General features: G+C 41.9%; 1 protein-coding gene across 1 annotated transcript in view; it reads right to left on the bottom strand.

Moving 5' to 3' along the window:
- The window catches only part of MTTP (microsomal triglyceride transfer protein), a 46,655-nt gene extending 31,159 nt beyond the window's left edge, over positions 1–15,496 (bottom strand). The window contains exons 1-4 of the mRNA XM_054989816.1: positions 15,345–15,496; positions 6,734–6,921; positions 4,779–4,922; positions 1,126–1,233 (exon numbers count right to left, since the gene is read on the bottom strand). Of these exons, the coding sequence (XP_054845791.1) occupies positions 1,126–1,233; positions 4,779–4,922; positions 6,734–6,921; positions 15,345–15,405 (501 nt within the window). The 5' untranslated portion in view covers positions 15,406–15,496. The remainder of the gene's footprint in view (positions 1–1,125; positions 1,234–4,778; positions 4,923–6,733; positions 6,922–15,344) is intronic.
- Between the last annotated feature and the right edge of the window lie 3,518 nt (positions 15,497–19,014).

Here is a 19,014-nt window from a genome sequence, read left to right as displayed (position 1 = left end):
GGACGTTGATATTTTATATGACAGCAGCAGCTAGACTTTTGTATGCGCAAAAATGGAAAGTACAAGAAGTGCCAACTATTGAAGATTGGACTTACAAATTGCTGTATATGGCTGAAATGGACAAGATGACAAGAAAATTGAGAGATCTGGACTCAGGGCAGTTCAACACAGACTGGGAGAAGCTGAAACAATACCTGGAGAAGAAATGGGAGGTGGGAGGAAAACTGTGGCAGTTTGAGAACTACTGAAGTATTGAAGTAGAGGGGGGAGACTTTACCGGGGGGAGAAGAGATAAATGTGAATTAATAAGCAGTCAGATTAATAGATTGACATATATATAGATATATATAGGTTAACAAACAGAACATAGAGAAAATAATTAATTATAAGGACTAAATATAAGGAGCGATTAACTAACAATATTTTCTTTTTTTTCTGACAAGTTTTGTACCAAACTGAATGTCTGAAGATATAGATGGGTCAAATTGATTGACTACGTGAGGAGAGATATATAGAACTATTATAAAAAGATAGAATGAGTAATATATATAGAGAATAAGTCAAATTGTTTGATATAAACGAATGTATGATCTATATGGTTTATGATATATAGAAATACCTGAAATTGAAAAATTGGGATAAATTGTTTATCTAAGATGGAAACAAAGGCTTACAGTTTGGGCATATAATGTTAAAAATAGTTAAGGATGTACTGCTTAGAATAATGGAAAATATATATTTGTTTTAGATAGAGGAAGCTAATAAAAGTAAGGGAAAGGGGACAAAGGGTTGGAAAGCTGTTGGAAGTCAACAAAAAGGGGGGGGAAGGGAGGGGGTTAGAGATGAAAAAATTGGGGAAAATTGAATGTAAATGTGGAAATAATGGATTCTAACCCAATAAAAATTTTTCAAAAAAAAAAAAAACAAAGTGTTTACTGGACCACACATTCTATTGCAGTAAGAATTTGAACTCTTTTCACTTTATGCAAAGATTGTTTCCTTACTGTCATGTTAAATAAGTAACAAATTGCCTCTGCATTACGTATGGAGTCCAGAGCACCCAAATATTTCATACGAGCACTGAACATTTGAGATTGCTTAGCTTACATGGCAAAAATACAATACCTCACTGACGGCTCCAGAATTCATCTGTATCTGAAACAGGCTTGCTAGACCTTTCTTGAGATTCTGAACAACAGCGGGTTCACTTTCATACGAGTAGAAGTTTTTAATCTAGCAGAGGGGAAAATAACATGTAAAAGAGCAGGAATTGCTTTCCAGATTTCAGGTTTGATTACACCACATGATCATTCGGAAGGTCTTCCCCAGGCAGCTCCTGGTATGATAAACACATCTGTGGTAAAAAAAAATCTCACTAGTAACTTAACTATCCACTCAATAGCAAACTGAAGTGGAGGAAACAGGGAGGAGATTATTTTACTCTCAGATTTCAAAGATTCCTGTTCAGCAATAAGAAAATAAAAGATAATTAGAAAACGGGGAATAGGTGGACAGTTTTAAAACCAAGAACTGTGTGTAGAGTTTGGCCTTAAAGAAACTTGGACAAAATAAGCTCTACCTTGGCCATGGATTTACCTTAGGCAAATAATTTTATCTCCTTTTCTCCTTCCAGTCTGAAAAACTGGGACAGTAATGACCTTACTGGGTAGTTGTGGGGTCTAATGGGATAAGAAAGCTGACCTTTGTCCAGGAAAAGTGTCTAAAGGGCTAAAACAAGATACAAGAATGCAGTTGAATGTCAGGGAAAATCTCCTTCCTATAAAAGTAATTCAGCAATGACAAGAAGTCACCAAAGGCAATAAAATGTCTGTTTTTAGAATTTATCAAAGACAAGTTTACAGGCATTAATTTTTTTGTATAAGAGTAGGTTTATTGTACTAGACTAGCAAAAGGCCACCAGAACTCTGTGAGTCTATTATTCTATACACATCATAGAAAACTAAAGAAGAGTTCAATGTTTAACACAAGAGATCTAATTAATTTTTATTTAGTAAATTGATATTGTACTTTTCTACTCTTAAAAAGCATCCGCACAGATTACAACAATTAGACAAATGCAGGAAATATATCAAGTAAATGTTTAGTGGCAGCTGATAGAAGGAGCAGCAAACTCATATAAAATTACTGAGAGCTGAATGATGAGCAGGTAACCAGACCCTTCTAACCTCCATCTAGTGTTATTCAAACTGTGGCCTGGGAACTCAGGATTTTCTTGGAAATCCTATGAGGGGTCATCAAAGAAAGATTCAAAACGACAGACCCCTTTGGCCTGTTTGCCCACCTCTATTGATCTTTCTATGCATAGGCACAGAAGAATGCTGGATGTGTTCCCAAAGACAGTCACAGTTACTGTGGGGCAAAACGTGCTCATAGGCTGATGGTCAATAATGCTCATAGGCCAATGGCCAGGTAAATAGTGTATCATAGAACATGCCCCAGAATTTTTTGCAATGTACAGGGATTCTGTGGCATGCACACAATAGCTCCTTGGCAGAGATTTTAATTTGTTAAGAGATGCCAATTTGAAGGAAGATCATTCCAAAATGAATGAATTCAGCCTGAGAACATGATAAAGAATGTGCCTGATGTATATTTCCCAATAATCCCTCCAATTGCTTCAGATAACATATATCATGCACTTTAACCTAAGCTATAAGCAGGCAAAATGAACAGTACCTCAATCCATGACAGAGACGTGTCAAACTTAGAATGATCTTTGAACCTCCAGGCAAGACTGTGCTGCATTTGAGCTTGACACAAGACTTTGTACCTTCAAGCACAACTCAAGGAGTTACAAAGGGCTTCGCCATCCCTTCCCCTCTTTAAACCAGGATTACAATAAAAATGTTATCTCTTTTGGACCATCTGGCGTTACAGAAATACATAGCTCCAAGAGGTATTACCAGTGTCTTTTGGCAATGTAGTCAATCAGCATCTTAAGCTATGCAAGTGGGTGAAAGCAGTTCTGCTTTGTTGCTTCATGAAGATCAAAAGGTTTTCTAAACAGCATGTAGATGAGTCAACTCAGGTCCTGTCCTATCCCGCTGATAATAACATGTCATCTCTCAATTTTAGTGCACTACTTGATCAGCACATCTATCTGATTCAGCTACCATCACCAGTGCAACATCACATACTATGAAACGATCAAAGGCTCTCCAGTCTTTGACAAATGCTTTCTGAGGCACAGTGGCACATTACATTAGGAAGGCTGGGTGAGTTCACATGGTCCAAGCTGCCTGGGCATGATGGATACTGACTGTCCCTAAGAGCACAACTGCACTGAATGTACCAGCATCTCCCTGAACATAGCCACTCATTCCTGGTTGCCCAGGATAGCCCTTGATAACAGTTCTGATGCTAATGGAAAGGAGGCAGCAGTGGAGATTTCAAGTAATCTGGCTGAGCCAGCAACTCCATTCATGGAAGAACAGGCTGGGGGATGGAGCAGCACCTTCAGACCTGAACCCCGGAGCCAGTAGTTCAACTCCCCAAAAATACCTGCCCCCCAACTGCCTCCAAGATGACCCGTCTTTGCAGGGATGCAAGACTGCAAATGAGAGAATGGGGCCTTTAAGAGTCACTCCTGACCAAATCTTTCTGAGACTGCTCCGGTGTTTAAGAATTCAATCTGGCTGTGGCAGCTGTTAAAAGAAGTTGTTAACTGCACAGCTATCTGATATCCTGAAGCTCATCTTCTGCTCCTCATACTGCAGACAAAGCAACACTTTTTGTACAACCTGCTTCTGCAAAAACTTGCCTCAGCCCTGCAGGGATCCAGCCAAGATGGGACAAAGGCACGTCAGCCCCCAAAATATGGAACCTGCACCCAAGAAGCTGAAGCAGGAATATTTGAGGTCTTGTGTTCTCTGGGCATGCGTGCAATTGAGAATGGCTCTGTTTGCATTGTGTGGAGGCACTCTGGACAGTGCGAACTGGCCTTTCATTTTGTATCAAGGACAGGAACAAGATTATATTGCCATTCTTCGGAACTGACTCGACCAGAGTTCCCCACAACGTAGCATCTAAACTTCTAGGAAGATATTGAAACTTGGAGTGAGATGAGTACATTAGGATACCCTCAGAGGAAGTAATAGGCATCTGGCTTTTATGAAGCTGCACAAAGCTGGCTGACAGTATATAGAAAAAGGCAGCCAGTAACAGATAAAAGGATTGAACAGGCAGTAATAGATCATAGCAGTATCATAGCAGCTTCATATACTGCTGTTTATAGCAAAGCTACACAAGGTGCTGAGACTTCTGTAAATGAGCTAGAACGTCTGCATGTGCTTTTTTAAAAAAAAAAACAGGTTCACAGAACCCCAATCCACAGTCATTTTTAGACCCACATTTTCTCCTCTAGGCACTTAAATTCCAATATATTTATTTTATTTACACAGCTATCTGTGCAAAAAAACAAGGGTGGAGAAACTCCATATGCCCTCTACACATGATCTATCCTCTCAAAGCAAGCAACAATCCGTTTCAGTACTGGCTGCAAAAGGAAAATGACAAAATAGATCATGCACAGCAAAAGGCAGCCCACCTGCAAATTAATAAATCTTAAATTTTGCTACTTACCTGAAATTGCAAGAACAAAGTGGTAGTCAAACATGTCCCAGGTCACATTATGTGGTTAGGTGCTGTATTTGGCTTATTCACAAGGCATGGATGAAAACATACCCAAAGAGATGATTTAACTTGTAGATTTGCCCCAAGAATGTACTGAAATTTCAAACCAAAGTTTTTGTTTTTACCTTTCCATGGATCCATTGGAGAACTACAGGTCTTTTTAAAGCTGCCAGATATTCCTTTCCAATTATTCTATCTGTGTTTTTTCCATTAAAAATGTTTTTCTCTGCAGGACGCTCATTGACATTTTCAACTGTTACATCTGTTATCTGAAAACAGGAGAAATGGAATCAAGACGTATTCATATCTGCAGGAAAAGTTTTCACATTTTCATTCCTGCTTTCAGTATAAATCTGTTGGTTTGGATTTTTAATCTGGAACTGGCATTATTTTCCCTGCAAGCCTCTCTCCTTACTCTGTGGACACACTCATCCAATCCAAAATGTTTCATGGATTTAGCCCCTACTTACCAGCATTTCTTTTAATTGTAAGTACCAAGGACAGAATCTGGGATCTTATTCATGCAAAACATCTGCTCTACCTATGGCCATTCTAAAGGGATGCTCCCTTGTCCTACACAAGGTCAGGGAAACCTGTCCCTAGTATTCAGGAGGGAAAGTGGTGAAGGGGTAAACTCTGTACTGTCTCATGCTGTAAATATGCTCCTGCTGGGTAGTTTCCACAAACTGCTTGTGTTTTATTTCAGTTCTGTGTTCAGATCTACATTTGTTTTCAGATTTCTGCAATCTATACTCCATTGTATTATTTATCAAACGTCTCAGCCACTGAACATACTGACTTACACAATGTTATCTGCCTTGAGTCTCTGTGAGAAAGGCAGACTATAAACCACATAAATAAATACCCTGTACAGTCAGGACTTTGCATTGTTGAAACTATATCTATGGAGCCTTCCACATGGGAATGAGGTTTTGTAGTTTCTCCATTACTGGTACAGCTGCAGATAAAGCAACAGGAGTTCCACATGGCCATTTCTCTATCCTAGTCCCCCAGCAGTAGCCACTTCCCTCTTCTGCGACCCCAGAGCTTTTGCATTTTTTAAAAAAACTGGCATTAGAATAGCTTTATATTGTTGTAATTATAAGCGTAGCAGGTTCTCTGAATATCCAGTTTTAAAAAAAGATAAGTGTCTAAGCCAATTGTTTGCAAAGTTATGCTTTTCCCCTTATATCTCTGCAAGCGAAGGCATCAGGGATTTACGTTTTTGAAAAATGAAAGCTAAGAATTCAGAGAAGGTGCAGTGCCTATTGTTACAAGAGTATAAAGATATAACAACATTCTAGTGCCAATTTTTAAATGTTAAGAAAAGAAGTAAGAGTTCTCCACTGCTGGAACTCCATACATGATAGAAAAGATGAGCGATAAATCTCTATCTACAAATAAAAGGTAATCCCTTACTCCCAGCCTCTGCCTCCTCCCCACCCACCCCTGGCCAGCAAGGAGGGAAAGAGTGAGGAATGGGCCCAAATCAGCCTCGCTCGGGGAGCTTCACTTCCTTGTTGCACTGGAAATGACATAATTCCCAAAGTGACAAGGAAGTGTTTTGGAGCATGCACGCACCCCTTCCCCCACCCATCCCCCAGTTTGAGCTTCAGGGGACCAGGGGACCCTAATCTAGCTATCTAGTCTTAGGATGCCAGTGGATGGCAGGCACAGGACAGGAGGTCCTGCATTCATGGTGCAAGATGGGGAGGAAAGATGGAGAATGTGATGAAGACAGGAAAATGAGGTGTCATGAAGATGAAGTCCCTGAGAATAGTGTGCTACACAATGGATAGTGCCAGAGCAGTAAAGAGCAAAGTGTAAACAGATGCGTGATCTTTCTATCCTGGGAACTTAAAATTTTCAATTTAAGTTCAAGTTATTACCAAGATTAAATTCTTTGGAAGGCTTGACAATCAATTATGTTTACATTTATACAGGGGTTTTTTGCTTACCTTAAAAGTTTTATTCATTTTAACTTTGTGTCCATTTCATGGACTTTTCATTTTTCTTACATAAATCATATCCAACACAGTTAGCAGAAATATTTAATATGTAATTTCATGTAATTGCCTACCGCTATTTTGATCAACTGATCATCATCATTATTGGGATTTCTCCATACTAGGTTGACGTCCACTCCAGATGAAATTCGGAAGCCCACACTCTCCTGGAGTGACCCTTTAACTCTGTCAATAAGCACTTCAGTGGAGTAGGCAAATTTATATAACTTGTCATTGTTAATTCTTGGTCCAGTATTGTGACCTGTGCAGAAAATAAAAAAAATTAAGTGATGAATCCATCATATTCTCTTCCTTTCGATACTTCAAGCCTTCCGACATGGACACCTACTAATACGAGAGTGCTGGATGAGCTTGCTTACTGTTCTGCATATTTTCAAGGGCATTTCCTCTTTATAAATCCCGAGGGCTACCAATGCCCTGACCTGGATGGTCCGTGCTAGCCTGACCTTGTCAGATCCTGGAAATTCAGCAGGGTTGGCCCTGGTTAGTACTTTGATGGGAGACCGCTATGGAAGTTCAGGGTTGCCATGCAGTGGCAGACAGTGACAAATCACCTCTGTTTATCTCTTCCCTTGAAAACTCCAGCAGGGGTGGCCATAAGCTGTCTGAGAGTGGACAGTATTTTGCATACAGATTTACCAAGCTGGCAATGTGGAGAATCAATTTTAACTTTTAACTCCTATCACAGCAGGGAATGGAAAAATAAAATGGAAGGTAACATTTGGCAGCTCTCTCATTGCAGAAATCAACAGGGATGGGTGCCCCATTCCTCTACCAGCAGGAGTCAAGAGGTGGCATAGGCAACAAGGGGCAGTTGGGTGAGTACCCTACAGGCATAAAGCTGCTGGTTGGCCAGCTGTTTCCACCAAGAGCCAATGGTGTCATCGCCCTGGTGCTACCTCCTGCTCCATCTCACTAGCTGTATCTCCCACTGCAGCAAATCCTTACTTCAAACTTATTCTTGTGTACTTTTAACAGCCTGTTCCTACACAAAAGATCGGTGACTGGCTGAGCCCCACTCCTCTCCCACTGCAACCTTTCCCTTTACATCTCCACAAAGTGCATTCTGCACTCATTTGCTCTGCAATAGGCTATACTGCACTGTCTCCTGAAGCAGGCCGTGCTAGTAAATTGACCACAACATTTTCTTTTAAAAATATTGAATAGACATAGGAGCCCTGCTTGATCAGACCAGTGGCCCATCTAGTCCAGCATCCTGTCTCACACAGTGCCAACCCGTTGCTATGGAGGGCCAATAACAGGGCATAGAGGCTGAGGCCTTCCCCTGCTGTTACCTCCTGGCACTGATATTCAGAGGTTGACTGTCTCTGAATGTGGAGGTTCCCTTTATTCACCATAGCTAGTCACCACTGATAGACCTCATGACTCTGTCTAATCCCCTTTTAAAGCTATCTGTGCCTGTGCCCGTCACTACATCCTCTGGCAGTGAAGTCCATATCTTAATCACTCATCATATAAAAGAGTTTTTCCTTTTGTCCATCCTGAATCTATTCCCTATCTGTTTCATTGGATGCCCTTGAATCCTAGTATGATGTGAGAGGGAGAAAATCTCTCTGTCCAACCACTCTACCCCATGCATAATTTTATAAACCTCTATCATGTCCCCCACCCCTAGTCCTCTCTTTTCTAAACTGAAAAGTCCTAGATTCTTCAGACTTTCCTCATAGGAAAGGCCTTCTAAGCCCCTGGTCATCATGTGTCCCTCCTCATACTTTCTCCAGCTCTGCAATGTCCTTTTGGTGATATGGTGACCAAAACTGCACACAGTATTCCAAAGCAGGCTGCACCATAAATTTATACAGGGACATTATAACATTTTCCATTTTATTTTCAGTCCCTTCCTTAATAATCCCAAACGTAGTTTGCCTTTTTCATTCCTGCAACACACTGAGTTGACATTTCGTTGAGCTGTCCACTCTGATTCCTCAGTCTCGGGAAGCTCAGACTCCATTCGCATATACTTGAAGTTGGCATTTTTTGCTCTAATGTGCATCACCTTACACTTGCCTACACTGAACTTTATTTGCCACACTGTTGCCCACTCACCCAATTTGTTCAGATCCTCCTGGAGCTGTTCACAATTGGATTGGATTTTCACCGTCTGCAATAGACTTGTGTCATCTGAAAACTTGGCCACTACATTGTTCACCCCCAGTTCCAGATCATTTATGGACAAATTAAATAGCACTGGTCCCAACGGTGATCCTTGTTCGGACCCTATTATTTACTTCATTGCAAGAACTGTCCATTTGCTCCTACTCTTTGCTTCCTGTCATTTAACAATTTTCAAGCCGTAAGAGGACCTGGCCTCTTATCCCATGACTATTAAGCTTCCAAAAAGACTTTGGTGAGGAATCTTGTCAAAAGCCTTTTGATAGTCCATGTCTGCTGGGTCACCCTTATCTACATGTTTGTTCACTTTCTCAAAGAACCCCAAAAGATTGGTGAGGCAGGGCTTGGATTTGCAGAAGCCATGCTGATTTTCCCTCAGTGGGCATAGTTCCTCTAGGTACTTAATAATTCTAGTTTAATTTCACAATAGATATAGTTGTATTGATTAAAATGACTGAAAATCACATATATTCAGTATCTTTTACTCCCTGAATAAGTGATTGGGGAGGTCCTAATATATGATGTCTATCAGATACCTTTTTCCACATGTGTGTCAACATTCTCAAAGAACTCCAAAAGATGGTAAGATGAAACTTCCCTTTGAACATATGAACCTGCCTTACTCAGGTTGAACATATGAACCACCTGCCTTACTGCCTTACCATTGGCCCATCAAGGTCATATAGTCTACTCATACTAGCAGCACTTCTTTAGGATCTGAGGCAGAGATTCTTCACATCCCCTGCTACCTGACCCTTTTAACTGGGGATACAGGGGACTGAACCTGGAGCTTCTGCATACAAAGCAGATGCTTTACCACTGAGCCAGAACCCTATCCATGGTTACTGAAATGATCTAGTCTCAGGCAGAGGTCATTCACATTACCGACTGATTCTTTTACTGGAGATGCCAAGTATTGAACCTGCAACTTCCTGCACGCAAAACAAATACCCCAGCGCTGAGTCACAGCACCTCCTCTTTAAAGAAGCCATGCTGATTTTTCAGTACAGCAACAGCTTCATTAACCTAAATCCTTGCTTTCTTTGTTTAGTATAACACCCTCTTTTGATATGGAGTGCAACCATATAGCCTTGAGTCTCTCATGTCCTTAAACAGGACTAGGCATGGACTTAATACAGTATTTTGATATATTGATTCAGAGTCAAGAGTGCTTCTGCGGTCAGAGTATCTTTCAGGGAGGAGCTGTAGACCCAGCTTGACTTGCTGCTCACCACGCTGGTAGCTGTCCTTAAGTCTGTCTATAATTAAATCATGATACCGTATAATACAGAAAGTTATGCTGCTTGAGCTGAGACAGCTGTCGGGGCCTGTACCTTTTATTAGTGTACTTGACATGCACAGCATGTGCAGCTCTAACCACTAGCTAACATTAAGACCATTAAGTTACATTTTGTAGTTTCTTGTAACTTTAAATAAGGGTGAAAAAAGCTTTATATGCAAGCTGTTTATTGGAAAATACTGCGACGATAGCTTTCAGTAACAACACAGTTGGCTATAATCTGCTTAAATTAACAAAAAATATTTACAAGCAATCAAGACAAGATATCCTGAACTCGAGCCATTCTGCAACCAACTACTTGGTCATCCAGATTAATAATAACTACTTTGTTGTATCATATGTACGTAATAGCAACCTCAGCACTATACGCTATTTGGAGATCAGGAGCAGTGGCTTCTATTTGGGAATCAGGCATAGCTTCTTAAGCTTGCTGAAATACAGTCTATGTGGTGAGATACTAGCCTCCCCCCAATTGTACCCACCCCTTTCCAAATGATAAAGAAGCTGGAAGTGCAAGTACACCAGCTTTGAGCTCTGGCTTCCTTATGTACCTGTGCTAAATACTGGATATTTTGGGGCGCAAGGGGACTGGGTCCCTAGGGACAGCTTGCAGAAGAATCTGGTGAAAGCAAGCATGTGGCATGTACCTCGTTTTTCACTGGTTAGTCATATTTATTGGTTCAAACAAATCTGCAGTAAAGAAAACAAGTCTTATTTGGTCTCATTTATAAATTCACCAGCATATCCTATATTAAGGATTAAGTCATTTCAAATACAGAAAACATACAATGCAGGTTTTGTTTGCACTGGTAATATGGCTAACTTGGAATATTATGTAGATTTTGTAATTTGTTTAAAACACAAAAATTGGTCTTTGAATTGATCAGAACCTTGGTACTTCTCACATGCTCATATAGTGCTGAATGATCCTAAGTATACTTATTTGGAAGTAAATCCCATTACAAGAAATCTTGAAGATGATAGGCTTTGTGGTAGCTTTAAGTAGAAAATGTGGCCATTAAAGATGAAATCTGGAAAGCTGAATATAGGTAGCACCTATATTTTTTGGCTGGTTCTAGGGTTACCAACTCTGGGAAATTCCTGGAGATTTGGGGAGGTGGAGCCTGGAGAGGGTGGGGTTTGGAGAGGAGAAGGGCCTCAGCAAGGTATAATGCCATAGAGTCCACCCTCCAAAGCAGCCATTTTATCCAGGGAAACTGATCTCTGTTGGCTGGAGATCAGCAGTAATTCCAGGAGGTCTCCAGACACCACCTGGAGGCTGGCAACTCTAGCTGGTTCCTAGAATTTTTAAAAAAAATGGCCAAGACCTGACTGAATTACAACAGTAAATAAAGTCTGGCTTACATTTCCCACACAGCCCGGAAAACCCCCAACAACCATTTCCCACACTGCTCAGATTTGGGGGGGGGTAGTTAATTTGTAAATTGCCATGAATAGAAGAAGATATATTTTAAATAAATTGTTTAAATAAATATAGCTGTAAATTCTTTACACTACTTTCATGGATTTAAATAACAGAATTTTAGACTAAAGGAACTTCTCCAGCTTACTGTGGGTCTGGATTGCAGTGAGGAGTGGGTCGAGGGCGATGAGAGCTTCTCATCCCCCCTCGTCCCCTTGCTAGGTTCCAGCCATCTTAGGGGAGGGGAGCGAGGGGCCGCCAGCCATTATTGCACTCCACCCAGCCGCCATATTAGCGGTGGCAGTGTTGGTTGGGTGGAATGAGAAGGGAGCCTCCTTACCCTTTTCTTCTTCAGACAGTGGCAGCGTTGTTCTTAACACCCCCTCTCCAACCCTTCCTTTTATTGTCTACGTTCTGCTGTGGTTTTGCTTTCTCACAACTAGTGAGGTGTGACTTGTAGGCATTGGGCTGGATTCATGGGGGAGGGGCAACTGTGCCAGCTAATCATCTCACCCCATTGTCAGGGATCTCTTTAAGGGATCTGGGGGGAAGCAAAGCAGGGATGCACTTAGCATGGGGCTATTGTCCAGCTTCACCCCCAGGTGGCAGGAAACTGCTGGGACGGCACTCAAGGGATTCATATCACCTGCCATCCCATAACTGGTGCCCAGCAGGAGGGCTGGAGTATGTTGCCATCAGATAACAGTTGGGTCATCTGATGCTGTGGACCTGTTACCTATGCCATGCCAATGCTTTAACAGCTGTAATTAATAAAGTTGTGTCCTACCAACCAATGTTCCCTCTAAGCTTTGCAGTGTTGTGAGCTAAAAATCTACTTTGTGAGCCAAAACAACAACTTTCATTAAAGTTCTGAGTGCACCTCCTTTTAAAAAAAAATTACAATCAAATTGTTTTGATTACAATCAAAACAAATTAACAATAAAAGCCATTAGGTGAAAGGGCCACAAAAATCAGAGTATACTTCTGTATAAAAATGGATATGTCCATGCTGATTACAAAGGGGTTGCTGCAAAATAAAGCAGACACGCAATGGCACCTTAAAGACTAGCACGTTTATATCAAGATGAGCTTTTTTGAGTCAGTGCTTACTTCTTCAGCCTCCTTCTGCACCAAGGCCAAGTTAAATGATGCCTTCACCATGGTGGCGGCTGAGGCTCTACCTCCTCTCCTCCGCTCTCTGGGGCTGAGGGGATCCTAGCGATTTCAGGCTGCATGGGTCAGGCCAGACCCGATCACTCAGCTCTGCTCTGTTCCCCAGCTACAGAGCCAGCAGTGGCTGGAGGCGCTCTCTGGCACCACCCTGGGGGCCAAACCAGCCACAGCCAGGAAGGGAGGAGGCTCCATCCCCTCTCCATCCCTATAGGGCCCACCTGCAGATGCTGGCTGAGTGGGAGGGCAGGGCCGCCTGAGGGTTAGTATCTGTGAGCTACATCTGAGAAGCTGTGAGCAGAGGAGTCAGAATCTGTGAGCGATTGCTCACGTGCTCACATTAGCGGGAACACTGCTACCAACTTGTGTATGTCTTCTTTGCCTGGAACCTAAGCTTCACACCTTGCCCCTGCAGCCACAGCTTGCTTTCAAACTTAAGGTACAAGAAAAATTGCCATCTTTCAAAACAGATTTGACTTCACTGAAAATCTGTTTTGCTCTGTCATTTCTTTCCATTTCAATTTATTATAGCCATTTGCTACATTTGAATTACTAACCATAATTCAAAAGATACAAGTTTTCAAACAAAAGAACACTGCTGTGCTAGAGAGTAGCAATAAAAAATTCTTGAAAAAAGGAAATAAGAGTGGTTAAGGTGCCATTCAGTTTTAAAAAGGAGTTCATAACGTCAGTCTATTGGCAACTGGTGAAGTAGTTAGCTGAGCATTCCACTGTGTCACAGCATCCAAAGTCATCAGGTCTCACAAACAACATACTAAAGCATTTGTAGTGATCCACTAACACAGCCTAACAACATATTATCCTTGGGTCTACCATGAAGACTTTCAATCAGAGATGCCCTGGGAGGTCCACATCCTGAACTGAACTCCTGGGGGGCACAAGGGCCCAATTCAGACTGGGACTGTGAGGAAACTGAGCTTCGGCATTTCTACCCTGTGTCATTTTTTTCACCTGCAATGGCCCTAGAGAGCTGCTACTTGCCCTCCTGGGGAACCTACATGTAGCCATGTATGGGTCAATTTCCCCAACAGGGCAACAGCACAGAGAAGATTGAAGCTTAAGTTGCCAAAAGACCGGGGGGGGGGGGAAATCCTATTCCTTTAACAGAGGTTTAATGTGTAGAATTGGACAGCATTGGAGGTAAATAACATCAAATGGTAAATAACAGATGAATAAGACTTTATTAAAGAGACATTTTTTCTCTGGACAGGTGGCAACCCTACTGAAACCTCTCCTTGCTTGCTGTGGTCCCGACCTGAATCAGGCCACCACATGTGTAGGAACTGAATTTCAAGCATGGAACTCACAAGTCATCCCAGTTTAAAAATCATTGTGGTGGATCCTAGGAGGTCGCAAGAACAAATTATTTATCATTAGACCCATAGTTGTGACTTGGTCTCTTATCATGGATAAGCACCACTGAGGGAAAATAAGCCCCCAAGGGAAGAATACTCCCCTCAATATGTAACCAATGGGGATCAAAATAAGTCTCCAGTGCATGGCGGAGCTACATGCAGAGATTCAGGTTCTAGCAGAAGAGAGAGCAGCTGAAAAAATGTCTCAGGGTGGGAACTTTGAAGGCCCAGCCTTCCATTCATACACTCTTTTAAGACCACAGTACCAGACTTCCTAAAAATATTTTTTCTAACCTACATTCCACCTTAAACAATCCCACATAGAAGACAAAACAAGTGATAGTCCTTTGAATTGGTCCTTTCAGGGCATCATCCTAACCCAGCTTGAAGATTTTTTAAAAAAAATATTTTATTTTGAATTTCCAAATCCAATAAACAAAGTTAACAAACAACTGCAAAGCTTGAAGATTGGTTGTAACTGCTGTTCTGTATTCCAGACTAAAATTCTAGATGACTAAAGGTTGGCTACAGAGAGTCCTACGTTTAGTCAAAGAAGTTCCTATTTCAGTCTCTTGTGTCGTGTGGCTAGTCACATCATGTCAACACAAACTGAATAGCCTGATTTACCTCATGCACAGGAAGTTCACTGACTGGCCAAGTAGCATGTACCCAATAGGAGGAAAGGACGCTCCACAGTCATCATCCTGAGCGAACTTAAATCTTAACATCAACCCCATTTTAAGAACGGCTGTGGTTGTACAAGGACTTTTCAAGGTTTCTACAACATGGTTAAACTGAAGGTGACATGATCTGAGCTATGCTATTTTGGATGTGACTTTTTACTCCATTCGGTTTTAAAAACTCCCCTGATTCAAACTGCAAACTAACTAGCATCTTTGTATTCATTCCAGTAGCAGTTCAATCATTCAAACTGACATTGAGCTCAAAAATAATTAAAATGAATTTGTTAGTATGAGAATAATCGCTTCAATGTCAAAGAAAATTAATTACATATATTACACCCCCACACATACACAATTTTTTCAAAAAGAAGACTCTACTAAAACTTTTGTTTCCTAATACTGGAAGATAAGTATTATCTAAGTAGTACTGTGGGATTTGAAAACTGATTTTATCAAAATTATACTAGAAGTAAGGGTCTGAATTGGGAAGATATTTGTGATCTCATCCATAAAACTACTCAGATACTGTCATGAATAAAAGGCACCAGTAACAAAAGATTCACCAAAGTAGTAACTTACCTTTCACAGATGCCGAGTACGTGGAAATGATGCACAAGAAAAGCATGGTAAGGAGAATCATGCTTTCGTCCTCTAAGCTATTAGCTAATACTATGAAATACTGTAAGGCTATTGAGAAGCGAACTGCTCAGACCGGAGTGAAGCTTGAAAAGAGGGCTTCAGAATCTGTTACAATAATGTTTATCTAGATGTAGTAAGGGTCAGATTCCAAACTCTGCACCTGGGTACTAAGTTCATCACAGATCTTTTCAGTTAATGATTACGAACTGAGGTAATCAGGGACATTCAGTGATTTCATGGTTCCCTTTGGTTTCCATTAAGACAGACAAAAAATCTGCATGCTGCTCAGTGGCTCATATGCAACGTACTCCATCTAAATAAAATTAGCATGAAACAGTGAAGAAACTCTTCAGATAAATTAGACTTACAATATGCTACCTATAGAACTTGACCCTTCAGAACATGTTTTCTTTGCACTTTTTCAATATTGCTTTTGTAGTGTTGCTGCTCGCAGAGTACATACATACCTCTCCTGTTGCTGTTTTCATGAAATGCAGCTTTGAAAATTATACTGAGGTCTGAACAGGCAGAGCTTTGTATTAGAGTTGCCAACTGCCTGGAGAAAAAACTCCAGCCATTTTAATAGGGGCTTAATGGGTTGTTTTTTACCAAGTGGTATTATTTACCTTCATGCCATGCAAGGTTTCCATTGCCCATTTCCACACATTAAGCCTCCATTAATGGAACATGACAGTTTTATCCAGGACTGCTGGTAACCCTAATGAGAACCTGTATCTCATCCCTGACAACTATATTAAAAAGATCTGAGGTAGCAGTAGTACACCTAGGAATGATTTCTGAAAATACCAGTATATGAGATACTAGAGAGCCAAGACTGGGATCTCCCATTTTCTAAAAGTCAAAAACAGTGTGGTGTAGTGGCTAGAGTGGCAGATTAGGACCTGCTCTGCCACAGAAGCTCTCTTGACGTCCTTGGACCCATCACACTCAGCCTAAGCTACCTCACAAGGTTGTTGTTGGGGAAAATGGCAAAGAGAACGATGTAAGCTGCTTTGGGTCACCGCTGGAGAGAAAGGCAGGATGTAAATGAAGTAAAATAAAATAAAATTCTGAGCAGGTTAGAGTCAGATCAGGGCTGTAGTGTTAGAGGTTGGGAGGATGATCTGTATGTTAACCTCAACCTTCTTGTGGTGACTTCTGATGAAGGATTTCAACAGCAAAAGATAAGCAGGAGGGGGGTTATCATAGCAGGGCAGGTCTTCCTTGGTGATCTCCCATTGAAGTACCAACCATGGCCAAATGTGCTTAGCTTTCAAGTTCTGACAAGCTGAGGCTAGTCTGGGCTGTTCAGGCTGCTAAGGTAGCCAACTACCTAGCGAAAAAATGTTCTGTCTCTTTAATACAAGCTTAATGAGCTGTCATTTCCCAAGGGGTTTTATTTACCTCACCATGAATAGTTTCAGCTGCCCATTCCCAAATATTAAGCCTCTATTAAAGGGCAGGATATTTTTCTCCAGATCTGCTGGCATCCTTTACTATGGTCCCAATCCAATTGTTCCCTGCTCCCACAGCGACTATAATTTTTTATATTGTCCAGGAACCAGATGATGGATCAAGCTTGATCCTGATATCATGAAGATTACTTTCTAGATAGCTTTGTCAATGCTAAAGTAGATTCCAGTTTAAGACAACTTCACAGAATTTATATGTAAATATAAATCAGAATGGAGCACATTACTACACACCAGAGAACAACTAAGTCAGTCTTTTCAGGAAGAACATAGCATTACCTTTGATTTGAACAGAGCAGCCAAATAGGCCCTTCCTGTACACCTCAGTTAAGCCTTGCTGGCCAGTGTTCTAGGGTTAAAGTACTACATTTGTCATAATTTTTTCAGAGTCCAAGCCATAAAATGTTAACATTATCATCTAATGATACAAATTATGCTCCCTTTGACCAAGTCAAGCTCAATAAAACAGTCTTATTCTGCCCTTTGCATAGGGTTGCCAACAGTCTATGCAAATAGAGGTTTGATGGGTGGAAATGGGCAGGTGTAGCTTTGCATAGCATGGAGGTAAATAACATCACTTGGCAAATAACAGCCCATTAAATCTCTATTAAAGGGATAGGATATTTTTCTCCAGGACAGTTAGCAACTCTGTCTGCACATACTATAAATGATTTAGTTGAAGATAAATCTCCCTCACAAATTATTACTTTTGTAATACTGTCATTCAAAAAATGTAATTGCAAGCTGATTGTCCTGATGAGCTAGTGTCTCATTGTTGCTGCAAATGCTGCAATACTCTTGTCACGGCGGAAAATATAGGGTCAAGTTACAAACTAAAATAAAAATATTGCAAATAAGTATTTATTATGAGCGTACACAAGGTTGTAGTTAAAAACAAGTTAAACGCATAGGGCCCAAATTACAGGCTACATGCATCTATTAAAAGTAACTAAATCATTCTCCATATACAGATGATGCTACAGTCCAATGACAGACACAAAGACAGATCAGATGCATTTCGGCCCTCAGGCCTTCCTCAGTGGTCAATTGTACAATATTTATGTTAAACAAGCACACCCATACATTTAGAAACCAATATAAAAATGCTCCTGATGCTCTTGTCTTTCAAATTCAAATGCTTAGCAGACTGTAGATTGCACTCACACAGTGGTCTTCACTTGATATAGTATTCTGAGGCTTGGTTTCCAACGTCTTTGGGTGTGTTTCATCAATCTGCAGTTATAGTGGAGTCTGCACACTTTTCTTGCTTCAGCCATCTACTATCACTCACTCACGTGCACACTGATTATCTTTGCTGGAAGAATGACAAAGGGAGTGTGTCCTTGCAGCTGTTGATACTGTCAGGGCTTGCCGCAGCTGCCGCTGGGCGTGGCACTGGGCAGTCTGCTCCTGACGTCACAGGGGGGCCAGGGACTCTGCAGGACCCTGCTCTGTGGAAGGAGGGGCGGTATACCTCACCCAGACTCCCTCTCAGTCCACTCGCTGGCCTGCTCAACCTGGCCTGCTTACCCTCTGCATCCTCCTTCATCTCCTCCTTCCAGAACTCTCCTCCAAGCCACCACCCTTGCATCCTACTGCTCTCACTCCACATCATCACTCCTCACTCACACCCCACCCCCTCAGAGCTCTTCCTAGCCACCTTATATAGGGCTTCCTTTCCCCGCCCTGCCCTCCTTCTAGGCTTGTTCCCTCTCCTGACTTGGCCCAGCTGTGCCTTCCCTCAGGTGTTTCCCTCCTACCACTAATCCCTTCTTGGCTTCCTTGCCTTGCTGGCAGGGTGGGGTTGAATGCGAGCCATCCCCAGCTGAGGTCTCTTTGGCCTTGCTCACGAGGAGCTGCCCCAGCCGGCTTCTGTGCTGCTGAGCCTGCCTGGCCTTGCTCGCGAGGAGCTGCCCTGGCCAGCTTTTGTGCTGCTGAGCCTGTCTGGCCTTGCTCGCGAGGAGCTGCCCTGACCAGCTTCTGTGCTGCCTGTTCATTGATGCTGGGAGGGGCTACCCATCTCCTCCCCCAGAATGCCTGTGGCAGCTCCACCTGGAGGGGCTTGGCTCCTAGCACCTCCTGAGCCAGGCTGCTGTCCTCTAGCCAGGGTGTGGCTCTGGGCTGTGGTGGCTGCTTCT

Source organism: Eublepharis macularius, chromosome 10 (assembly GCF_028583425.1).
Source record: "Eublepharis macularius isolate TG4126 chromosome 10, MPM_Emac_v1.0, whole genome shotgun sequence".
Lineage (NCBI taxonomy): Eukaryota > Metazoa > Chordata > Lepidosauria > Squamata > Eublepharidae > Eublepharis > Eublepharis macularius.
Note: the sequence above shows the minus strand (reverse complement) of the source record. Positions and strands in the feature narration are given on the sequence as shown.